At 33.2% G+C, this 20,735-nt stretch overlaps 1 protein-coding gene across 3 annotated transcripts in view; it reads right to left on the minus strand.

Moving 5' to 3' along the window:
- The window catches only part of LOC149547728 (uncharacterized), a 221,863-nt gene that overhangs the window by 83,788 nt on the left and 117,340 nt on the right, over positions 1 to 20,735 (minus strand). For 2 of the 3 annotated variants that reach the window (XM_089791793.1, XM_089791795.1), the window contains one exon: positions 17,971 to 18,018. The exons of the other annotated variant lie outside the window; for it this stretch is intronic. In XM_089791793.1, coding sequence (XP_089647919.1) covers positions 17,971 to 18,018 — 48 coding nt within the window. The remainder of the gene's footprint in view (positions 1 to 17,970; positions 18,019 to 20,735) is intronic. 3 annotated transcript variants of the gene reach the window in all.

Below are 20,735 nucleotides of genomic sequence, written 5' to 3' on the forward strand. Positions count from 1 at the left end.
TATACTTCTTTGGATACTTCATTAGCATGCAACTACACATATTCTCCTTCCTCTTAATTTTGGCTCTCTAGTTCTACTTCAACTATTAAAGGAGGTGGAGCCACTGATCCTTGATCCTCTACCACTATTTTTCCTATGCTGGTGGAGGAGGAATGCCTAGAGATCCTTGATGTAGAGGAGGTAATTCATTCCAATTCTCTCCTAATTCCTCATTCTTGGGAGTGTCCCTTATTGTCTCTCCTACCATCTTAGTGTCTATAAGCATGAAATCAAAATTTGAGAGTTGAAAATATGTTTGCCCCCTCGCTATCCATTTCTACAATTCATTTTTTTTTTCTCATCAACATAGGTCTCACCTAGATGGGCTTCCTAGGGAGAGAAGGAAATTTTTGCATTGAGCATCTTCTTCTCTCTTGTTCATCCACAATAGCTAAGAAAGTTCACTTATTTAGAGAGGAAAAATCAATTTTTCCACCTTCCTCCTCAACTTCCATGTTAGGGATTATTTTTGGTATTTTTGGTCAAGGAGTTCTCTTCTTCTTTAATATACTCCTCTTCAAACCTACCATCATCATCTCAATTCAGGCTCTCTTGGGCACCAAAAATGAGGCTTCTTCTTTCGAGGCTTGATTTAGTGGAACTTCTTCCCCTACTAGTTAAACCTATTCTTTCTCTTGTTGAGCTTGTTTTGGATCTAGTTGGGCTTGTTCTTCTTCAATACATGGTTCTTCTTGAGCCTCTTCCACTTTCTCTCTTTCCTTGGGGATTCCATTGTCATTTTACCCTTCCATTTTTTTGTATCAAAATAGTTGACCTCCCACTCACATCACTATAGGATTTGCACCCTTACTAGTGATTTGGAAAGGTAGGTTGGTATTGTGATCTTTCTTCCTTTTCCCCTTTGTAGTCAAGCATTCACCTAAAGAGGCAAGGCTTCTAACATTGGACCCATCCAAAAAGGTTTCCTAATCCATTCCCTTGTCATTTAAGCTACTTGTCAAACCTAATGATCAATATCATCATTCTCCTCATGTCCAATTTTTGCATCCATAATTGGTTTTTCATAGTTCTTGTCCCTTTTGTACAAGGGATCCACTACCTATGGGACACTTTGTCCAAAGCATTGAGGGTAATGTCCATATTCAATACTTTTTTTGTGAGTTTTAGACTCATCCTACAATAGTCCTTAATAGGGACATCATAGTCATCTATTGCATTCATCCAGTGATCTCTCGAGGCTTCTTTAAGTAAAAATTTATTTCCTACTAGGTGTGGGACCATCATGATGTTGTAAACATATGAACAAGGTGACTAGTGATCCTTGAGAGGATATTGGCCCCATTCTGAGTCAAATATGACAATATCTTTCTTTTACATCACCTAAAAGGCTCTGATGGTGATTGGCCACACCCAAGTCATTTTTTGTTATTTCCTCACTCTATCATGTAAAAAAGAAAGTTACCTAACTATTTCCTTTACTATCAACCTATCCAACTGTTTCAAAGATATTTTGGAGAAAAGAAGTTAATATTGCATTATTTACTTTGAAGAAAGTATAGATCAGAACAAGTATGAGCAAGACACCTTATGAGTTATGGTTTGTTCATTCACCATTAGTCAAGTATTTCAAAATATTTGGAAGTGTTACATAAAGAGAGATGATGATATTGGTAAGTTTGATGTTAGAAGTGATGAAGGTATGTTTCTTGGTTACACACTGAAAATAAAAGCATATAGATGTTTCAACTATAGTTCTAAGACAATATTCGAGTGCACAAATGTAAGGACTAATGAAAAGTTTGTTACCAAAGAGAAGATGGTAGATAATAATTTTGTTGAAGAAGATGATAATTTTAGATTTGTTAGAAAGAATGTTGAATTTCTTTTTGAGACTAATAGTGACTTGTATAATGATGTATCTAAAGAATAGAGATCTAAACCTAGGGAAGAGATCAAAGCTAAGATGTCAACTGCTTCTAGTAGAGACATGGAAAAAAAAATCACCATCTTGAGTAGATACTTGCAAGAAAGGATAAAGTTATGATGACAAGGAGTATAGTATATCAAGAATTATGTATAATTTCTCAAGTGGAACCTAAGAGAATAGATGAGGCATGTAAGGATGATCACTAGATGCAAGCTATGAAAGAAGAACTAGATCAGATTGTGAATAATAAGACATGGGAAATAGTTCCTAAATGTAAAGACAAGAATATAATAGGAACAAAATGTGTATTGAAAAATAAAATGAATGAGCAAGGACAAGTTGTGAGAAACAAGGTCAAACTTGTTTGCAAAGGATACTCACAACAAAAAGGCATAGATTATGAAGAAACCTATGAGTCTATCATAAGGATGGAAGTAGTAAGGATGTTCTTTGTTGGAAATATTCAAGACTATGCTAATTTACTAAGAAGGGAGGAGTGAATCAGTAACTTCTAAAACTTCAACAAGTCAATTCTAATCCAATAATCCAACTAGCATTTAATTCATCACATCTGATCTAATTGCATGCGTGAGAAACTAAAAAAAATGAAATCATTTGTAACACTTTGACACAAAGATTTGGTGACCCAAAAACCTTCCAAATAGAAAGTAAAACTATGGTGGGGATGATACCCACAAACTTAGTATTGGAGCATAAAGTTGGCCTATTAAGGCTTACCTTGATCACTTTTGATGATCAACCCTACTAGGAGCAATAAGGACTATGAGGTCCACCTTGTGAGAGGATTTTACAAACATACAATAAAGCATGCACTTAGTAAATAGATTTATGAAAGAGTAAAGGATTTTACTAGATCTTGTGTTAGGATGAAGTAGTGATAGATCTTTGATCTAAAAATTAGTTTTTTGAATGAAATTCCTTTGTGTATTGATCACCTTTCTATGATAGATATGTCTCTGTTGCTCCTTATCTTGCTATATCCTTTATAGTTCACTTTTCTTTTGTTGCATTCATAACTTGCACTTTCTCATACACATTTTCATTTCATATATTTCCACACATGGATATGGTACAATACATTACATATATTTACCAATCCAATTTACATAATTACAAAGTTAGCCATAATACAAGTTAATGAAAATATTACAAAATTGGTCCACATGAAGACACTTTGGTTCTAAAGATTGAATCGATGAGGTTTTGATACATGACATCTACTATCATTTCTTGGGATCATCATGGACTCAGTAGACATAGAAGCTTCGTCCATACTGACCACTTCCAAGTAGTCTTGAACTCAATCTGCACTGGTTACTCAGTACATATTGTGAAACTTGGCAACTAATGAATCACTTGTTTACCATGGAAATACTCAGTAAACACTATTACCTTGACCTTGGTATAGATTGAATCATAAATAGCTCATTTAAAATTGAATTCACACCACATGAACTATGAGCTTGGTAAGCACTAGACTGCTTGGTAAACATTGAGATTTGTCCATGAGACTTTGTAACAACTAAAATGCTTGGTAAACATTGAACACCATACAATGAGTTCAATAACCATATACAATCTGAATAAGTGTGTGTCACTGATGACAAACTTGATTGATATGTCAACAATCTCCCCCTTTGGCATTAGTGACAAAAACACTTATCAGCCAAAACTGAATACCTTATATCCATCACCATATGATATTGGCTTAGTAGAGTATATTGCTTTTGAGATTTTTCAAAATTGATTTTGTAAGTATACTATTCATCTTATGCTTTATAAAACATATCTTACTGTACATTTCTTATCTCCCTCATACTACATATTTATCACCCATACTATCTTTCTCCTCATACCATGTGTCTTTCTCCCCATTTTTGACAATAATGCCAAAGATTTATTCTATTTATTTGCATATAAACACCAAAATGAGATAAGAATTCAAAATATACCTTGAGAATGATTACCAAGGTTTTATCCCAATTTTCTTTTAGGACCTTCTACGTATGAAGTCCAATTTGTACCTCCCCTGATAATTATATCATATGGTCTACAATAGAGAATTTATTATCATGGATTAGAGTTTTTGAATATACAATATGTTTTTGCAAAGAATCCATGTTTGGAAGGATCATATTTTTTATGTCAATCAATGTTGATCTAATCCTTTCTATTGAGTCAAGTTGTAGCTATTGAGCACTAGTCCTCAGATCCTCGTCTATTTTGGACAAATTATCCTTTATTTCCTTTGTAAACTCAAAAACATCACATAATTTCCCACAAAGTGATGATACATTTGAACGTGATGCTTCTAGATTGACCAAAATTGTAGGAATATCTATTCAATGAATGTCTATTTTTTGGGAAATGTGCTCAAGCGCTTTATTATCATTTTTAAAAAAGCTTTCTCCACTAGCTTATCTTTTTCATCAATGTCTTTATTAAATTTCTAGACTACTTCTACTAGCTAATAAAAAATAGGTTGTCAAGAATCAATCTCAATTGATATGGCCTCTACCAAAATGTTCTTAGCATCTTCAATTATTTTTTACTCTTTATCTCTATCCTCTCTTAGCCTTTGTCATTTAGCCTTCTTCTAGAGGAGTTTACCAAATGTCTGCATCTGGTCTAAAGTAAGCTTGTAAATATCCCAACTAGGGATTACTATTTCCTTATCTAAATCAATATCTCCCTCTATCTCCTTTCCTTTCCCCAAGAACCTTGGGCTTAACTATCCTTACACTTATTTCTTTTTCTATCTTGAATAGAAATAATAGTAGACATACTTGGACTTGCATTGAAAACTAATATTGTACTAACTGAGGGAATACTCAAGGAATCAAAAATTGATGAAGCCAAAATTGTAGAACCCAAAACCAAGGAGCTCAAAATTGGTGTGCTGAAGACTAAAGTAGCCACCATATCCATAGTTGATGATACCAACTTAGTTGATGAAGAAGGTGTCTGTATCTCAATAGATGAAGTAGAGGTTACTTCTATCAATGATGTACTCAGCTGAGTAGGGGCAAAGAGCAATTGAACATTTGAGATGGCACTAATGGTCACAATCAAGCTTGATAATGATGTCTCTATTAGAGTAAATAATTAATTATTAATTATTTATTCTATTTAATTAAGATTACTTAGGTAAATGCATTTATTTATTAGTTGTAGTCTAGGAGTTAGTTATAAGTTGTTGACAATATGGGAGTTTGTTCTCTCCTAAGTCATACTTATCCTCTCACATTGTTCAAGGACTTTCCACCTTATGTGGATGTATGCTTAGTTGTCACACTTATCTCCTAGCATCTTCTAGCTTATTCTAGAAGATTCATGGAGCTCTTTATATTTGGGCTCCCTCATTATATTTTCATCATATCACTTTTCATTGTATATTGTAAATACATTTTCATTGTGTTTGAATATCTTGTGGTCTCTCATGTCCATTTAGGGTTTTTCCCTTGCTCCATGCTCTTCCTCTCCTTGGATTTTCTTTGATAGGTTTTCACATGCAGGTGATCTTGGGCATCTTCAGAGTTGGCTTTCATCAACTCCAAAATGGTATCAGAGCCTTCCTGCTGCTACTTCATGGAAGGATTTTTGAAGCCATGATTTGAAGTCACAAACCCTAGTTTCTTTGTGCATTTTTTCTTCAAATCAGGGGAACAACATTTTTTTGGAGCACTTTCAGCCCAAATAGACACCACCATTGGATCCAAAAGGCTATTTGTAGTTAGGATTCATATAAAACTTTTTGATTTTGGAGACAGGGCTCTAGGAGGCAAAATTTTTATTCCAAGGTCTGTTGTATGGACTATATGGACACAGGGTCAAAAAAATATAATTTGCAGGCACACCACTGTGGCACTGCCTAGTGGCCACCATGGGGCCACTCACACACTACTCCTCTGGCGGCAACTCTCATTTTCACCACCACGGTGGTTCTATTCTCGACCACGGCCTCCACAGGTGGCACCTCTCTCCTGTACTCTACTCCCTTCGTGATCTACCGCTCAGCCTTTGGATCTCTGCCCATTCTTTGCCTTCCTGCATGTATGCCCTATTAGATTTTGACAAGTTAGCAGCCTACTTCAATGACCATTTACATAGTTAGTGCAGTTCAGTGCTTGACATGTGGTAGGTCTGCCACGTGGCAATTTGCCACATGGCCCTTGCCACGGCATCTGCTTCGCCACGTGGCAACCACGTGGCTTCTTTTTTGCAATGGCGGCCTCCAAGTCATCAATTTTAATGCTATGACTTGCTGATGTTAGCATGACATCATCAACATATTAGACCTTGCATGCACCTCTTCTAGTTCTATTTTGGAGCTACTTGTGGTTTATTGGCCATGACTTGAGCATACGAACATATTTTTCTCATCCAAAAGAAGCACTAAAAAGCTAGTTCCAAGACAAAGACATTGGTGTAGGTATTTTTAGGTTTTGATGCTTTTTCTTTTCCCATTTTTTAGACAAAGTTGGAAATTCTTTTTTTGACTCTAGTAAGCATATCTTTTGCTTCCCATGCCCGTTTTTTGAAAATTTTACATTTTTTGAAAGCTAGTTCTATCACCTTTTCAAAAATGTGGTCCTTTTTCTTAGATTTTGGCCCATGCTCTTTCTATCATATTTTTGGAATTTTTTCTATATGGTGGATATTTTGAGTGTTTTAGGCCTGAGGATCATTTTCCTAGCATGGTTTCCTTTATTTTAGGTTGTACTTTGTTTTGTTGCAGCTTCTTTTTAGTTTTGATCATTTTTGCTATCATTATGAAGCACTTTTATGTATCACACTGAGCTAAAGTGCCACTTTTGCATTCTGGGGGTCATGAACGTTGTTCTGAGTCAGTTGTACATTCACTATTTTCATAAAGCACCATGGGGGGATAGTTGTTTGCTATTTTAGGCATTCTCCCTTTGTCAAGTGAGTGTCCCTTCCATGACATTAGCCCATGCAGAGTCAGTTTGATCATGTCTTTATAGGTGTCTGTATCTCTTCCTCTCTCGTCATTATTGGTTCATCTATAGGAGACTTCGGCCCACCTTCTCAGTTTCCTATCATCACACCCTGTTTGCATTAAGGGGGGGCTATGCTATTGTTCTAATGCATCCATGGTTTGATGGTTCATTAGTGTGAAGTATGTATTCAGTGGTTGATCCTATGTACAAGGTGATTGCAGTGGTTGGCTACCTATGCATTTTGGTGAGATGGATCATCTACCATATAGACATGCTCAGTTCATGCCATCTTCTTCCATGTAGGTACTTTAGCTCAGTAGTTTGGCAGATTTTGTGGCTTCTACATGCTTTAGTGATGCTTCTTCATGATCACTCCTTGTTCCTATTTTAGTGGACATTTCCCTAGTTGGAGGCTTGTTCAGTTCTTCACTAGGTCCTTACCTCTTTTTGGGGGAGGGTTTTTCCCACGTGATTTTCTCTCTTTCCCTGTTTATAGAGGTTGCATTTTTTTGCATTTATACATGGGTACCTAACATGACCTCATTTCTAGGATCCATTATGCATTTCATCTTAGTTTTGTGAGCTTAAGATATTTTCCTAAGTTGCACTTAAGGGGGGGTGTTAGAGTAAATAATTAATTATTTATAATTTATTCTATTTACTTAAGCTTACTTAGGTAAATGCATTTATTTATTATTTTTAGTCTAGGAGTTAGTTATAAGTTATTGACAATATGGGAGTTTTTTCTCTCCTAAGTCATACTTATCCTCTCACATTGTTCGAGGACTTTCCACATTATGTGAATGTATGCTTAGTTGTCACACTTATCTCCTAGCATCTTCTAGCTTGTTCTAGAAGATTCTTGGAGCTCTTTATATTTGGGCTCCCTCAGTGTATTTTTATCATATCACTTTTCATTGTATATTTTAAATACATTTTTATTGTGTTTCAATATCTTGTGGTCTCTCATGTCCATTTAATATTTTTCCCTTGCTCCATGCTCTTCCTCTCCTTGGCTTCTCTTTGATAGGTTTTTGCATGCAAATGATCTTGGGCATCTTTGGACTTGGCTTTCATCAACTCCAACAGTCTCCATAATTGATGTTGACACTAGATTTCTTGGAAAGTGAGGAAGTGAGGCAATGACTACTACAACTATCTTAACTAGGTTAGTCTCCTCATCATCTTGCTTTTCTTCCTTGGTAGCTTCTTGTGCCTTGTATTCTTCATAATCAACTATAAAAAAATGAGTTGATCCTTAATCATCCCCTTCATCTTTGTCATCATCATCATCATCATCATCATCATCCTTTACTTTAACTACAAATTCACTTGGTTTGTGAAGATGATAGACATTTTTCCAAGTATTTGTTACATTCTTCACAACATGGTCAATATCATTCATCAAAATTAGATAGGTATTAAATTTAAGAGACATTTTTCCTTCATCCTCCTTTAGAGACTCTTTCACCTCTGCATTTGATATGCTAGGTAGTAACTACATTATGGTTTGTGCATATATGTCTTTGACTATTTTCATAGCATGTTCCCATCTTGGCCTGATTTTGTCCATTAAGACACTAGGAATTTGAGAAACAAGTTGGTTAGTGGAGTACTTCCATTGTCCCATCTTGCCTATAACTAGATCTTTTATTTTCTTCTTCTCTTTATTTGTCCTTGTTTCATATTTTAAAGATTTGAAATTCATTATACCAGCTCCATCTTTTAGTTCCTTCAACTTGTCCTAGAAGGTGGGTGGAGGTCTGCTGAATATGATGTCTCCTATTTCTTTGTCATCCTTCTTCCTTGACCTCAGGGTGAATACTCTAGTGGATGGTTTAGATGGCTTGGTGATGATCACCTTACATTTCTTCTTTACTAGTTCTTCTTTTTCAGATTCTTCTTCATCCTCTACTTCTTCACCTTGCTTATCCTCACCTTTTCCTTTGGTTAACAAGAGAGGTGCACTTGATTTCAGCTTTGTTATCTTTCTCTTTCTTTTGTTGACCCTTTGACGGAGCTTTATTTTAAGTTCAATCCTAGCCTTTTCTTCATCATACATTCCAAAGTAAGTAGTTTTAAGATCAACTGGTTCATTGACAAGGGCTTCAATGATATATTTTGTCTCATCAATGTTAACCTCATAACCAAGAGGTTTTACCCATGCAATTCTAGGCATTACTACCTAAATGTATACCTTGTCACTGTCCACCATGAAACATATAACATCCTTATAGTATTCAACTAACTTCTTTAGAATCTTGAACCTATTCTTCATTTTCTCTTTGAATACATCAAAGTAGTTGTCCATGATACTATAGTAGTTTTCACACATCTTAGCAATATACTCATTGATTTGATAGAACATAGGCACATTCTTTCTCTAGACTATAGTGCCTTTAGAAGGGAAGAACTTTTGTACATAGACAAATAGGTAGGTTAATAATGAACCAAACTTACATGGATTATTCTTTGAAGTTCTTATGCTTTTCATGTTCTTGTTGAACTATCTCAACAATAGGTTGGCAAGGTCATATGATAGGTTTTTCTTAATCACCTTGTATGCCAAATCTTTGGCTTCAAATGACATGCTATTTAGTTATTTTGAACTATTTATCTTATATGCAATTATGTAAATTCCAAAATTTAACTCTACATCAATGACACTACTGATTTTAATTCCTCTGCCATCCCATTCAGCTAGGGTTTTCTTCTCCAACTTTGCTTGACCTAGAGTTTTTGCATTTTGTCTTTGGTTAGCATTGGAGGCCAATAAGTTGATTAAACATCTTCCTAATTATTAAAATTGGTTGTTCTAGCCATAGCTAACCATTACGCACTTGGCTGAGAATAAACATAATCCATTTGATTTGAAATTCATAGCGCATGTGAGGGCTATGAGTCAACCCTTTGGTTTACAGATGCCGATGCTTGGGTTTTAGGACTTTATTTACACATAGCTGACCTAGGGAATCATTCATTTCTAGTGTACCAATTTATTGAATAGCACATTTGAAATAAGTGTGAATATCATTGATAAGAAGTACCTTTGGAGGAATCTGGGATTGCACACTATTTGGATCTAGGGTTTTGATAATCATAGGGGTAAGCTTGAAATATGGCACCTTCCACTCAACTCAATGAAGCAACATGTCAGATCCTTGCTTAACCTTGCTACTATTGGATGCCATTTTTAGTTAGGAAATTGATAGAATCCAAAAAAAAGTGCTAGAAATTTTCTTAAATCACATGATCACACTGAAAAATCACTCTTCACAATAACACTCAAAAATTTAGGGTAAGAAATAACCTTGATTCCATGCATTTTGATAAAATTTCACCATTAATGTTTGGTACAAAAGTAGATATGTTGACATCATGCTTGACAGAATGTCACCCACTACTCTGCATTGATCACTTGATGAAGTCTTCACAACTCAGTAACCATAGGTATCTTTATTGCTCCTGACCTTGCTTGGTAGAGTCTATGACTAGTCCTTACTCAGTAGAGAAGTAACTTGGTAGACATTAGTACCTATATCACTCTATGATCCCTTTGTATTTGAGTATAGATTTTGATCTTTGTCATGTTTCAACTGGAAGTATTTTGGATGTCATCTTTGATAGCCTAGTTCAAGTTCTCCCTTGAGAAATTAATTAGATATTTTAGAATCACCTAATTCTTAAGTGACTTGACCATCATTTCTTGGACTAGTATCCTTGGTAGACTTAGGAATTCATTGCTATCTCATTTGGTTTTAGATTCTATTAGCTTTTTCCTTCTTTTTATCTTCAATTGTACCAGTATTCATATAGTTCTTGGAAAGATGACCAATTTCTATTCAAATGAAACATCTTTTGGTACTATCTCTTTTCCTCATTTGATGTTTAACACAATTCATACCAATGTGTCCAAATTCTCCATAGTAATGACATCTACACTAGGTATTGTAGTCCCAACCAAATATCACTTCCACAATTTTCTCTATTGGATTTAATGTCTTGGTTTTGCATTCTGACACCTTGTATCCATGTTTCTTGCATTTGTGACATTTTCCCTCAAATTTTAGTTTCTCTTTACATTCATTAGCCCTATGACCATTGTGATTGCAACTGTAGGATTTTCCATTGAATTTTTCTTTCCCATTGCTCAAACATTTGTTTGATGTATGACCTATCTTACCATAGTGATTATAAGTAATTCTTTGATTCTTTTGAGCACCTCGTTTGGAGGATTCACCTTCTTCTTTCTATCCAATTCTTACTTTCTCTTTTTGTCTACGGAGATTCTACTCATTCCAGTGATTCATGTTTACTTGCAATCTCATCATCCTTTCATTGAGTTTCCTCATAGAATTGAAGTTATTTTGTATCCTTTCATTTTTAGATCTTACGTTCATGAATTCCTCATTTACATTAGTGAGTTTATTGATTAAGTTAGTCTACTAGAGGGGTAGATGTTGAATCTCATTGTCTTTACCTTCCAATTCTACTTTTGTTTTGTTTTTCTCTCCCATGGTTTCACATAACATTACTAACTAGATCTTTTTCTCTCTTCTTAGTCTCCTTCCTCTTGCAATGAACCATTATTCTCTAGGAGTTCTTTGATTGTATCATTTGCTTCATTTGAGCTACTTCAAGGATAAAAATCTTCAATTCTTTCTTCAATATACTGAGGATCATTAATTTGTTTTGCAAGTTCCTTTCTTCTCTTCAGGGATTGGGAGAGTTGCTCCTTTACTTTCTTGAGTTGGGCAGTGGCCATTTCCAAATCCAAATTTTCATTATTAATGGCTTTGTCAATTCTGAATATCTCCATGACCTTGAACTTTTCTCAAGCTTGTTAAACTTTTTCCAGAGAACCACAATGCTCTAATACCAATTGTTGGAAATATTCAAGACTATGCTAAGTTATTGAGAGGGGAGGGGTGAATCAGTACCTTCTAAAACTTCAATAGTTTAATTCTAATCCAATATTCCAATTAACATTTAATTCATCATATATAATATAATTGCATACATGAGAAACTAAAAATATGAAAACATTCATAACACTTTGACACAAAGACTTGGTGAGCCAAAAACCATCCAAATAGAAAGTAAAATTGGGGTGCGGATGATACCCACAAACTTTAGTACTATAGCATAAATTTGGTTTGTTAAGGCTTACATTGATAACTTTTGATGATTAGCCTTATTAGGAGAAACAAGGACTACTAGGTCCACCTTGTGTGAGGATTTTATGAACATACAATGAAGTATGCAATTAGTAAAGAGATTTATGAAAGACTATTAGGTCTACCTTGTTAAAGGATTTAACTGGGTCACCTCTTAGGATAAATCAATGATAGATCTATAATCTACAACTTAGTTTTCTAAATGAAATTCCTTTGTGTATTGATCACCTTTCTATGATACATATGTCTTTTCTGCTCCTTATGCTATTATGGCCTTTATAGTTTTCTTTTCTTCTACTATATTCATAACTTGCACTTTCACATACACATTCACATTTCATACATTTCTACACATGGATATTGTATAATATATTACATATATATACCAATTCAATTTACATAATTACAAAGTTGGTCATAATAAAAGTTAACACAAATATTATAAAGTTGGCCCACATGAAGACATTTAGGTTCTAAAGATTGACTTAGTGAGGTTTTGATACCCACCACCCACTGTCATTGCTTGAAATCATCATGCACTTGGTAGATGTAGAAGCTCAGTCTATACTAATCACTTCCAAGTAGTCTTGAACTCAGTCTTCACTGGTGACCTGGTAGATATTTTGAAAATTGGAAAATGTTAAATCACTTGTTTACCATGACAATATTTGGTAAATACTATCACCTTGAGCTCGATATAGACTAAAGCATAGAGTAGCTTGGTTAACACTCAATTCACATCACATGAACTATGAGCTTAGTAAGCACTAGACTACTCGGTAAGCATTGAGATTTGTCCATGAGACAAGGTAAAAATTGAAGTGCTTGGTAAACACTAAACACTATACAATGAGTTTAGTAACCATATACAATCTGAATAAGTGTGTGTCACTAATGAAAAATTTGATTAATAAGTCAATAGTTCTTAACTTATGCAACAAGAAAGAATTTAAAAGTTTATTAGATAGATGTCAAGTCAACCTTTTTTAATGGAGAACTTGAAGAAGAAGTCTACATTGAGAAACTTGATGGATTCTCTCTAATAGAAGACAAAGAATTTGTATGTAGACTAAAGAAAGAATTGTATGGTTTGAAGCAAGCACCTAGAACCTAGTGTGCTAGGTTGGATAGTTATTTATCAAAACTTGGATTTATCAAATGTAGGGTTGATGGTAATTTGTATTTGAAAAAACCTTATAATGCTCTATTTATCATTGTAATATTTTTGGATGATATAATATTTGGAGGAAATGATTAAGAAAATGACAAGTTTGTTGAAGAGATTAAATATGGGATATTTATTTCACAAATTAAATAACTAACACATTTGGTTTGGAAAGGTGCAAACCTATTGGTACACCCAAGATAACTGGTTACTAGTTATCTAGTAAAGATGAGACACCTACTATTGAGAAAAAGAAGTATAGATCTAAGATTGGAGGACTGCAATATTTGACTCACACCAAACTAGTTATAGAAATGTAGTTTGGATTGTAGCAATATTGTAAGATGACCCTTAAGAGTATCATTATGCAATAGTAAAAATTATATTTAGATATATGAAGGGTATATCTCATTATGAAATATGGTATGATAGATCATGTGATTTTTCCTTGTGTATATATACTAATGTAGATTGCACATGTAGTATAGATGATAGAAAGAGCACTAGTGGTGGAGCATTCTTTGTTGGAGGAAGATTGGTTTCTTGGTTGAGCAAGAAACAAGACTATATATCTCAAAGTATAGTTGAGGTAGAGTATGTTGCAACAACAAATAACTATAATTAAGTTATGTAGATGAAAAAAATGGTGAAGGATATTTGGATTGATTTTATAGAGCTTGTTATCATTTACTATGATAATAGAACTATAGTATGTCTAAGAATCCAAGATTGCATTCTTAGAAAAAGTAAATATCCATAAAGTATCATTTTTTAAGAGAGAATGTAGTAGAGAAAGAGATTTAAGGTTGTAGTATGTAAGTGCTAAAGATTAGATTGTAGATATCTTTAGGAAACCTATACCTAAAGATACTTTTGTATACCTAAGATGTATGCTAGGGGTTATGCCCCTACCTACTTTATAGTAGTTGATGTAGTGAATGTATCAATCCAGTGGTACAAAGCACTATGATTAGACTGGACTATATGTAGATGCTTCCTATATGGGGGAGTATCTAATATATACTGAGTCATAAAGGACTTTGGGTATTTGGTATTGAGTAGTTTCTTTAGACACTTGATTTGGTTGACAATTTGAGAAGTTGATTAGTAATTGGTATTGTGATCGACACCTTTGACATTGATGCCAATGGGAGAGATAATATACATGGAAAAACATATTAAGAATATACATAAGAAGAGAAGCACCCATTGCGACAAAAATAGGGGAGAGTTATCTCTTTAGAAGATCTAGAAAGATTCATGTAAGTATGTAGAAGGATATGCAAGTGCACAAAAGGGTGTGCAAGTGCACAAAAGGATATGCAAGTGCATAAAAGGAAGCATAAAGTGCATAGATGCAACCATAAGGTATTGGAAGTTGTTTATTATGAAAAAATGATGCAAGAGCATCCAGAGGTATAAAGGTAGTCCTATGTCACCCAAAAAATGTACTTAGACTTAGTTTCTATTTCATGTGTTTTTATTTTTGGATACCCATTTGGGTTAGATAGAAGGTTCCAACTCTCATAGTTCCACTATTAGTGTTCTGTTTTATAGTTTTTAATCACCTTGGGATACGTGTAAATGCCAAAAAAAAGGAGTATGTAATTGAACCATCATTTTTGGTGAACTAGAAGGTGTAAATTGGTCGAATGATTGTCATTATAATTTAGAGCATTCTAGAAAAAGAATCAGGTCAAAAGGCCCCACGGTTTGAAAGTTATCACAGTTTTTCAGTTTCTAGAGACATCCTAAGAATGCTTCAAAGTTAGGTTAGGGGCATTAAATGACCTTAAATAGGGCCAAAAAATGGGGGACAAGCAAATTTTGTCCATAGGGGTATAGAGCACTTCAAGAACTTTTTGGAAATGTAAATGGTTCGTCAATCAGAGCTATGATTCAAAAGTTATGCCTTCTGAAAGTTCGGTTACCATTTCTGGATTCTTCTAATTTTGTGCCAACTTCTAATGCGACTTATGGAGCCTTCTATTTGGTCGGTGGATGCTAACTAGCACTTTCTAGAATGTATTCCTAATCCTTAACCCTTTGAGGTCTATTTAAGAATATTTCTGGCATTGGAAAAGGTAGTTCAGAGTGGAGTTTGAGAGGAGGTACTAAAAGGAGAAATTATCTCCAGATTTATGCTATTGTAAGCCCATAGGGCATGTTTTGGAGTCTGTTTCTCTGCACCAAGTGTACTAGCATATTTTCATAGTTAATAAAATTTTCCCTTTCTTGTTGTGTCCATTTTGTACTTGGGTTGTGTCCCCATCAAAAAAAGTTTCTAATCCTAAAATGAAGAAGATGAATAGAGTAGTGTTCCAGAGAATTTCAGATTTTATTGATGAAGAGGACTTGAGAAGATGAGAACAACAAAGTACAATTTGGTATTCTTGGAACTTAGATGTTTTTCATCTATGTTGCCATCATTGCCAAATGAGGAGATTTCTAGCATGAATCCTAATGATACTACATTGATGGAGTATTCTAAGAATTGTAATGTATTGATATTTTGCATTCATTATTGCATTCATCATTGATGTTAATATAGTATTAATTTTGTTAGGACTAGAAGAATAGCAGTCAATAATCTTAATATGTGTAGGATTTAATGAAGTTTTAGATGATCCATAATGGAGGACATGTTCCTAAGGTTTTCCTAATGATGTGGTATAGATGATTAAGTATAATTCAATTTTGTACAGAAGTTACACTTCTTTTTACTAGAAGTAGTGCAGAAATAGAGTATTGGAAAATAGAGTTTTCATGATCTATCACTATCTTTCATCTGAAATGTAATGAAGATGATACACATATAATAGTGATAGAAGATGATCACGTGTTCACACTAGCATATCCACAAGACATAGTTTCAAACTTATGAAGTTTGGGATAGACTATGAAATGATAGTGTTGTTGTAATTAATTAATCATCCTATTTTAATTAATTGGGAAATCCTCAAGGTTGACTTAATAAATTATTATGAAGATAAGGTATAAAGAATTTTGTTTTCCATTTTTTTAATAATACTTGGATCAGAGGACCAAGTGGGATTCTAAGTATTAGTGTGCAAAGCAAGGAGAAAAATGCTTACTAAATGTGTCTAAGTGATCCAAGGGATCATTGGATGTGTAGTACCTGATTTGGTTACAAGATCTAAAGGAGAAGAAGTCTTGTTGACAAGATAGAGACAAAGGAAGAAGTAAATTTTAGATCTATTATTCTACAAGGAATAATTCACAAATCATTTGGACAGTAGGTTCCTTAACCTTGAAGTTATTTGGGTAGTGGGTCCAACTATCTTCCACAACTCTATTCAAAGTCTCCTAATAGGTACTCGTATGTATTGAATGTTGTAACAGACTCCTAATAAGGTCAATCCCCTAACAAGGAGTATTTATATTAGTACATCATCTTGTGGGTAGCATCTCCACTGGGGTTTTCTCTCTCAAGGGTTTCTCTTGTTAACATATCTAGAGTTAATTTTGAATAAGTATCTTGTTATGGTTTTAGTTTATATTAATCACATGGTTAAGTTTGTTCATGGTTAATTTTGATGATGATAGTTGTATAACTGATTCAACCCCCCCACCCACTTCTCAATTATATCAATGGACTACATATTCTAATATAGTAGTGTGCTTGTAGTCTTTCATAGGGTTAGCTCCTAAGAAAGCTCATTTCAGATGGCCACAAGTGCCACATGGTTTTTATACAAATCAGGTTTCTACATTAAAAGTTCTTGTATAAAACTATTGATGAATGTTTTACATGTTATTTTCTTTCTACATGTGAAAATGATGATAATTATTGTAAGTCAAATTAATGAGCCTAATACCTTGTAAGAAATACAAATCTACTTATCATCATTTCAATGCTTACTTTCATTTTGTTTACTAAGTTGAGTTATTAAATAATTAAGGCTTTTACAAGTATGATGAAATGTTTGAAAGTCCTTAAGGAAAATGGGTTGACCCACCCATTTAGTTATCTAACAACTATTACTATTCTTCATTTCATGAATGAAATATAGTCTTTGAAAAAAATCATTTCCTCTCCATTATATAAAATATATTATTTCAATTTATCGTCAATTTCCATTGGTTATTGCAATCAACTATCTAATTTGAATTAGGTCATTGTTCTTTTAGGGATATGCATTTTGAGCTTTATATAATAAATTTTAGGACTTTTTTTATAGGATTTATCCAAAATCTAAGATAACTTTTCCAATCTTCTTTGATTCGCTTCTCCTCCACCCCCCACCCACTACAATTTCAATGGTCTTCACCTAGCTTTTTTTGATCTATATTTATGATGCCTATACTTTTCTCTAGTATGGATGATTCATCCCTGAGAAATAGTATACATCTTGTGTTAACTTCTCTCATCTATTTTCCTCTATACATTCAATGGAATTATTTACCTTGTCTTAGATATCATTTTATTTTAAAATATGCTTTGTATCAAATGAAGGATTTAGATATACTGAATAAGGGGTTGTTGTCTCTACATATCTCATATTATTCTATATATTTTACTATTCAAATAATATTTTTAATCTCTTTTAAACTAAAAAAGAAAGTATTAATATTTTGATTAAAAAAAATTTTATGAAACTTTACAAAAATTGTGTGGATAATATAATTTTAAAAAAAAATTAAAATTAAAGTTACTAAAATTAATTATAAAATAAAGAAAATCATCTTCATACTTACCTGCTTGGTTGCATATGTGGAGTTTTCTCAAACAATTACCAATTACACCTACAACAATACTTTTTTTAATTGATTTGAAAAAATCAAATAATATAAGTTCAAGAAAAAGCATACATATTCAAATAATTCTCAACAATTTATATTAAAAATAACATAGTTTAATAAGAATAAAATATTCAACATAATTTTGACTTATAATTTTACTAATTTTTTAAAACATCATAGACTTTGAAAGAAAAAATTAATAGTATTACATCATCTATTGAATTATTAAAATAAAAATTAATTTTAAATGTTATTGATTTGTATGCCAAAAGTATTAGTTAGATACAAACAATATATATTTTAATGATTAACTAAATATTGTTTGGCACTACGTAGCAATAATGGGAATAGTGTTTGATGCAATTTAAATATTCTCTCAACTAATTGAATATTGACTTTCATTATCACTATCTTTTTAAAGAAATTATTAGATTATTTCATATAGGTTTTAGTTGGATATATCCCTCTGATGGCTTGAGTTTTCTCATAGCAAAATTTTTGTGGTATTTTATGAAAATTAGGAAAATGTTGTTTTTATGTTGCTTAGGGATTCTAAAAATATGTTTTCCCTTATGTTAAAAACTCTAGGGAAATGGTCATGTCTTATGTTTCATTGATTTATTCATAAATTAAATTGCAAGTATAAATGGGCAAATGTGGAAAACTTTGATTATACATTATTTTCTTTTATATCCCAAAGTCATTTGATCATTTCTCATTTTATAAGTCAATGTTTTTAAAAATTTTTAAAGTTGCAATGTCACAAAATCCTTTCAATCACTTCATCGCTCCACCTTGAGATCTAGTTGTTCAAGAAGCTCCAAAGTAGCAAAGCAGTCATCAAAATGGTCATCACATCATTGTAGATATCAGTGGTAACTATCAAGCTAGGGTTGTGAAGGAGTGATTTACTAAAAATTACATGATCACGACACGATTCTAGCTTAAAGTTTTCTAAGTTTTGATGTTGTGAAGAACATAAAATGGAAATCAAAGTTACAACCATCACTCCATCACAAGCAATCAGATAAACTCTAAAATCGAAGTTGCAAAGGTGTGAATTATAATAATAGGAGTTAAGTTTAATGTTCTCACTCCATTGAAACAATTTAAGAGTAATCCATTGTTAAGGTGACTAAATAGCGAAAACATGTAATTATGGCTTCCTAGGGTTAAGAGATGAGTTAAGGTTCCAAGTTGCAAAGTTGCAATGGAAGGTAGCAGCTAACTTCAAATGGTTATCACTATGTCACAAGTGGGAAAGCATAGAAAATATTTTAATTTTTGAATTAGAGATAAAGAGCTAGAAAAATTAGAGTTTAAGTCATCACAACTTCCTAGGAGGTTAAATTTGAGCAAATATTTTCAGTTCTAAAATTTTGAAAAGCATTTGACAGTTAAAGGAAGTGGTTATCACACTATCATAGGAGTCTTAGTTGCTATGAAAGTAAAATTCTAAAGCTATGAAAATTTCTCTAACTAATAAATTATGAATTTTTAACAACATTGTTGAGTTTAAAGGTGAGTTAGAGTTTGTAGTTATGAAGAGTAATGACAATAGTTAAGTTTAAAGCTATCACAATATCGTAGACAATTAAAGTTAAGTTGAGTTCAAGGTAGAAAATAAATAAAGGTCTATCATCATACCTATAAGAATTTTCCTAAGGGAAAAATTCACCTAGGAACTAAGAACTCAAACACAAGCACAACTATAGACCAAAAATGGATATGATCAATTAATCAGAGTATGTTTGAATACATTGCTCTGTTCAGAATGTGATGTTGAAACACACTAGGAGTGCCTATATATAAAGACCTCTGAGATACATCTAGAATGCCTCGTAATGAACATCATGATAAGTCTAACAACTAGGAACATTTCCACCAGATATGGGTTATCCTCCATTATGCATGAAAGTAAGTGTGATGATGAGAGGATGAGCCTACAAAGGTGAAACACACACATCAGTGTTGTAGACAACATGTGCTAAATTAGGAGTGCAAAAAATTGTGTTGTCTACATGACAACTCAGTAAATGATGAAAACTCCTATGGTTTAGACACCATGTGCATAATTAGAGTTGCGTACTTCTATGTTGTCTACATGACAATTGTAGAAGATGCACAAACTCCTAAGTGTCTCATAAAGATAAATAATAAAATAATGCAAAATAATAAAACAATGTCCTAACCTAAGTAAAATTAAGTAAAGTGTAAATAGTAAATACCTATTTACACCAACAATACCATTGTGGAATATGATCCAAAGTAATGATATCAAGTTGTGAGGTTGTGAACAAGGTACAATTAAACTTTTAAATGGTTATTGCAACATCACATGGTTAAAAGAAGCTTTATATTTGGGGATTACAAAGAATTGAAAAATTTAAATATGGATCACCACACCATCACAACAAGGTAAAGATGTTATTTTCTAGACCACAGAGAAGTTGTGAAAAGGGTTAGCTTGAAGTATTTCACCACTTTTCACAATGTTGACAAATAGTTTTTCCCAATATTGGGATGTAACAATGGAGGCACTTTGATGGTTATCACCACTTACCAATAGTTAGTAAAAGATATTAGTAAGAAATTGTGATGAAGTGATCAGGAGTTAAAATAAGTCTTTGCATCCTCATGGGTCAACATTGTCAATGAAGAAATAGAGTTGCAAAGTGGAAAACAAGAGGAAGTGCAACATCATAGGCATGGCATGGTAG

This window comes from Cupressus sempervirens, chromosome 7, assembly GCF_028749045.1.
Source record: "Cupressus sempervirens isolate cs-2001-9-10 chromosome 7, ASM2874904v1, whole genome shotgun sequence".
In the NCBI taxonomy this organism is placed as follows: Eukaryota; Viridiplantae; Streptophyta; class Pinopsida; order Cupressales; family Cupressaceae; genus Cupressus; species Cupressus sempervirens.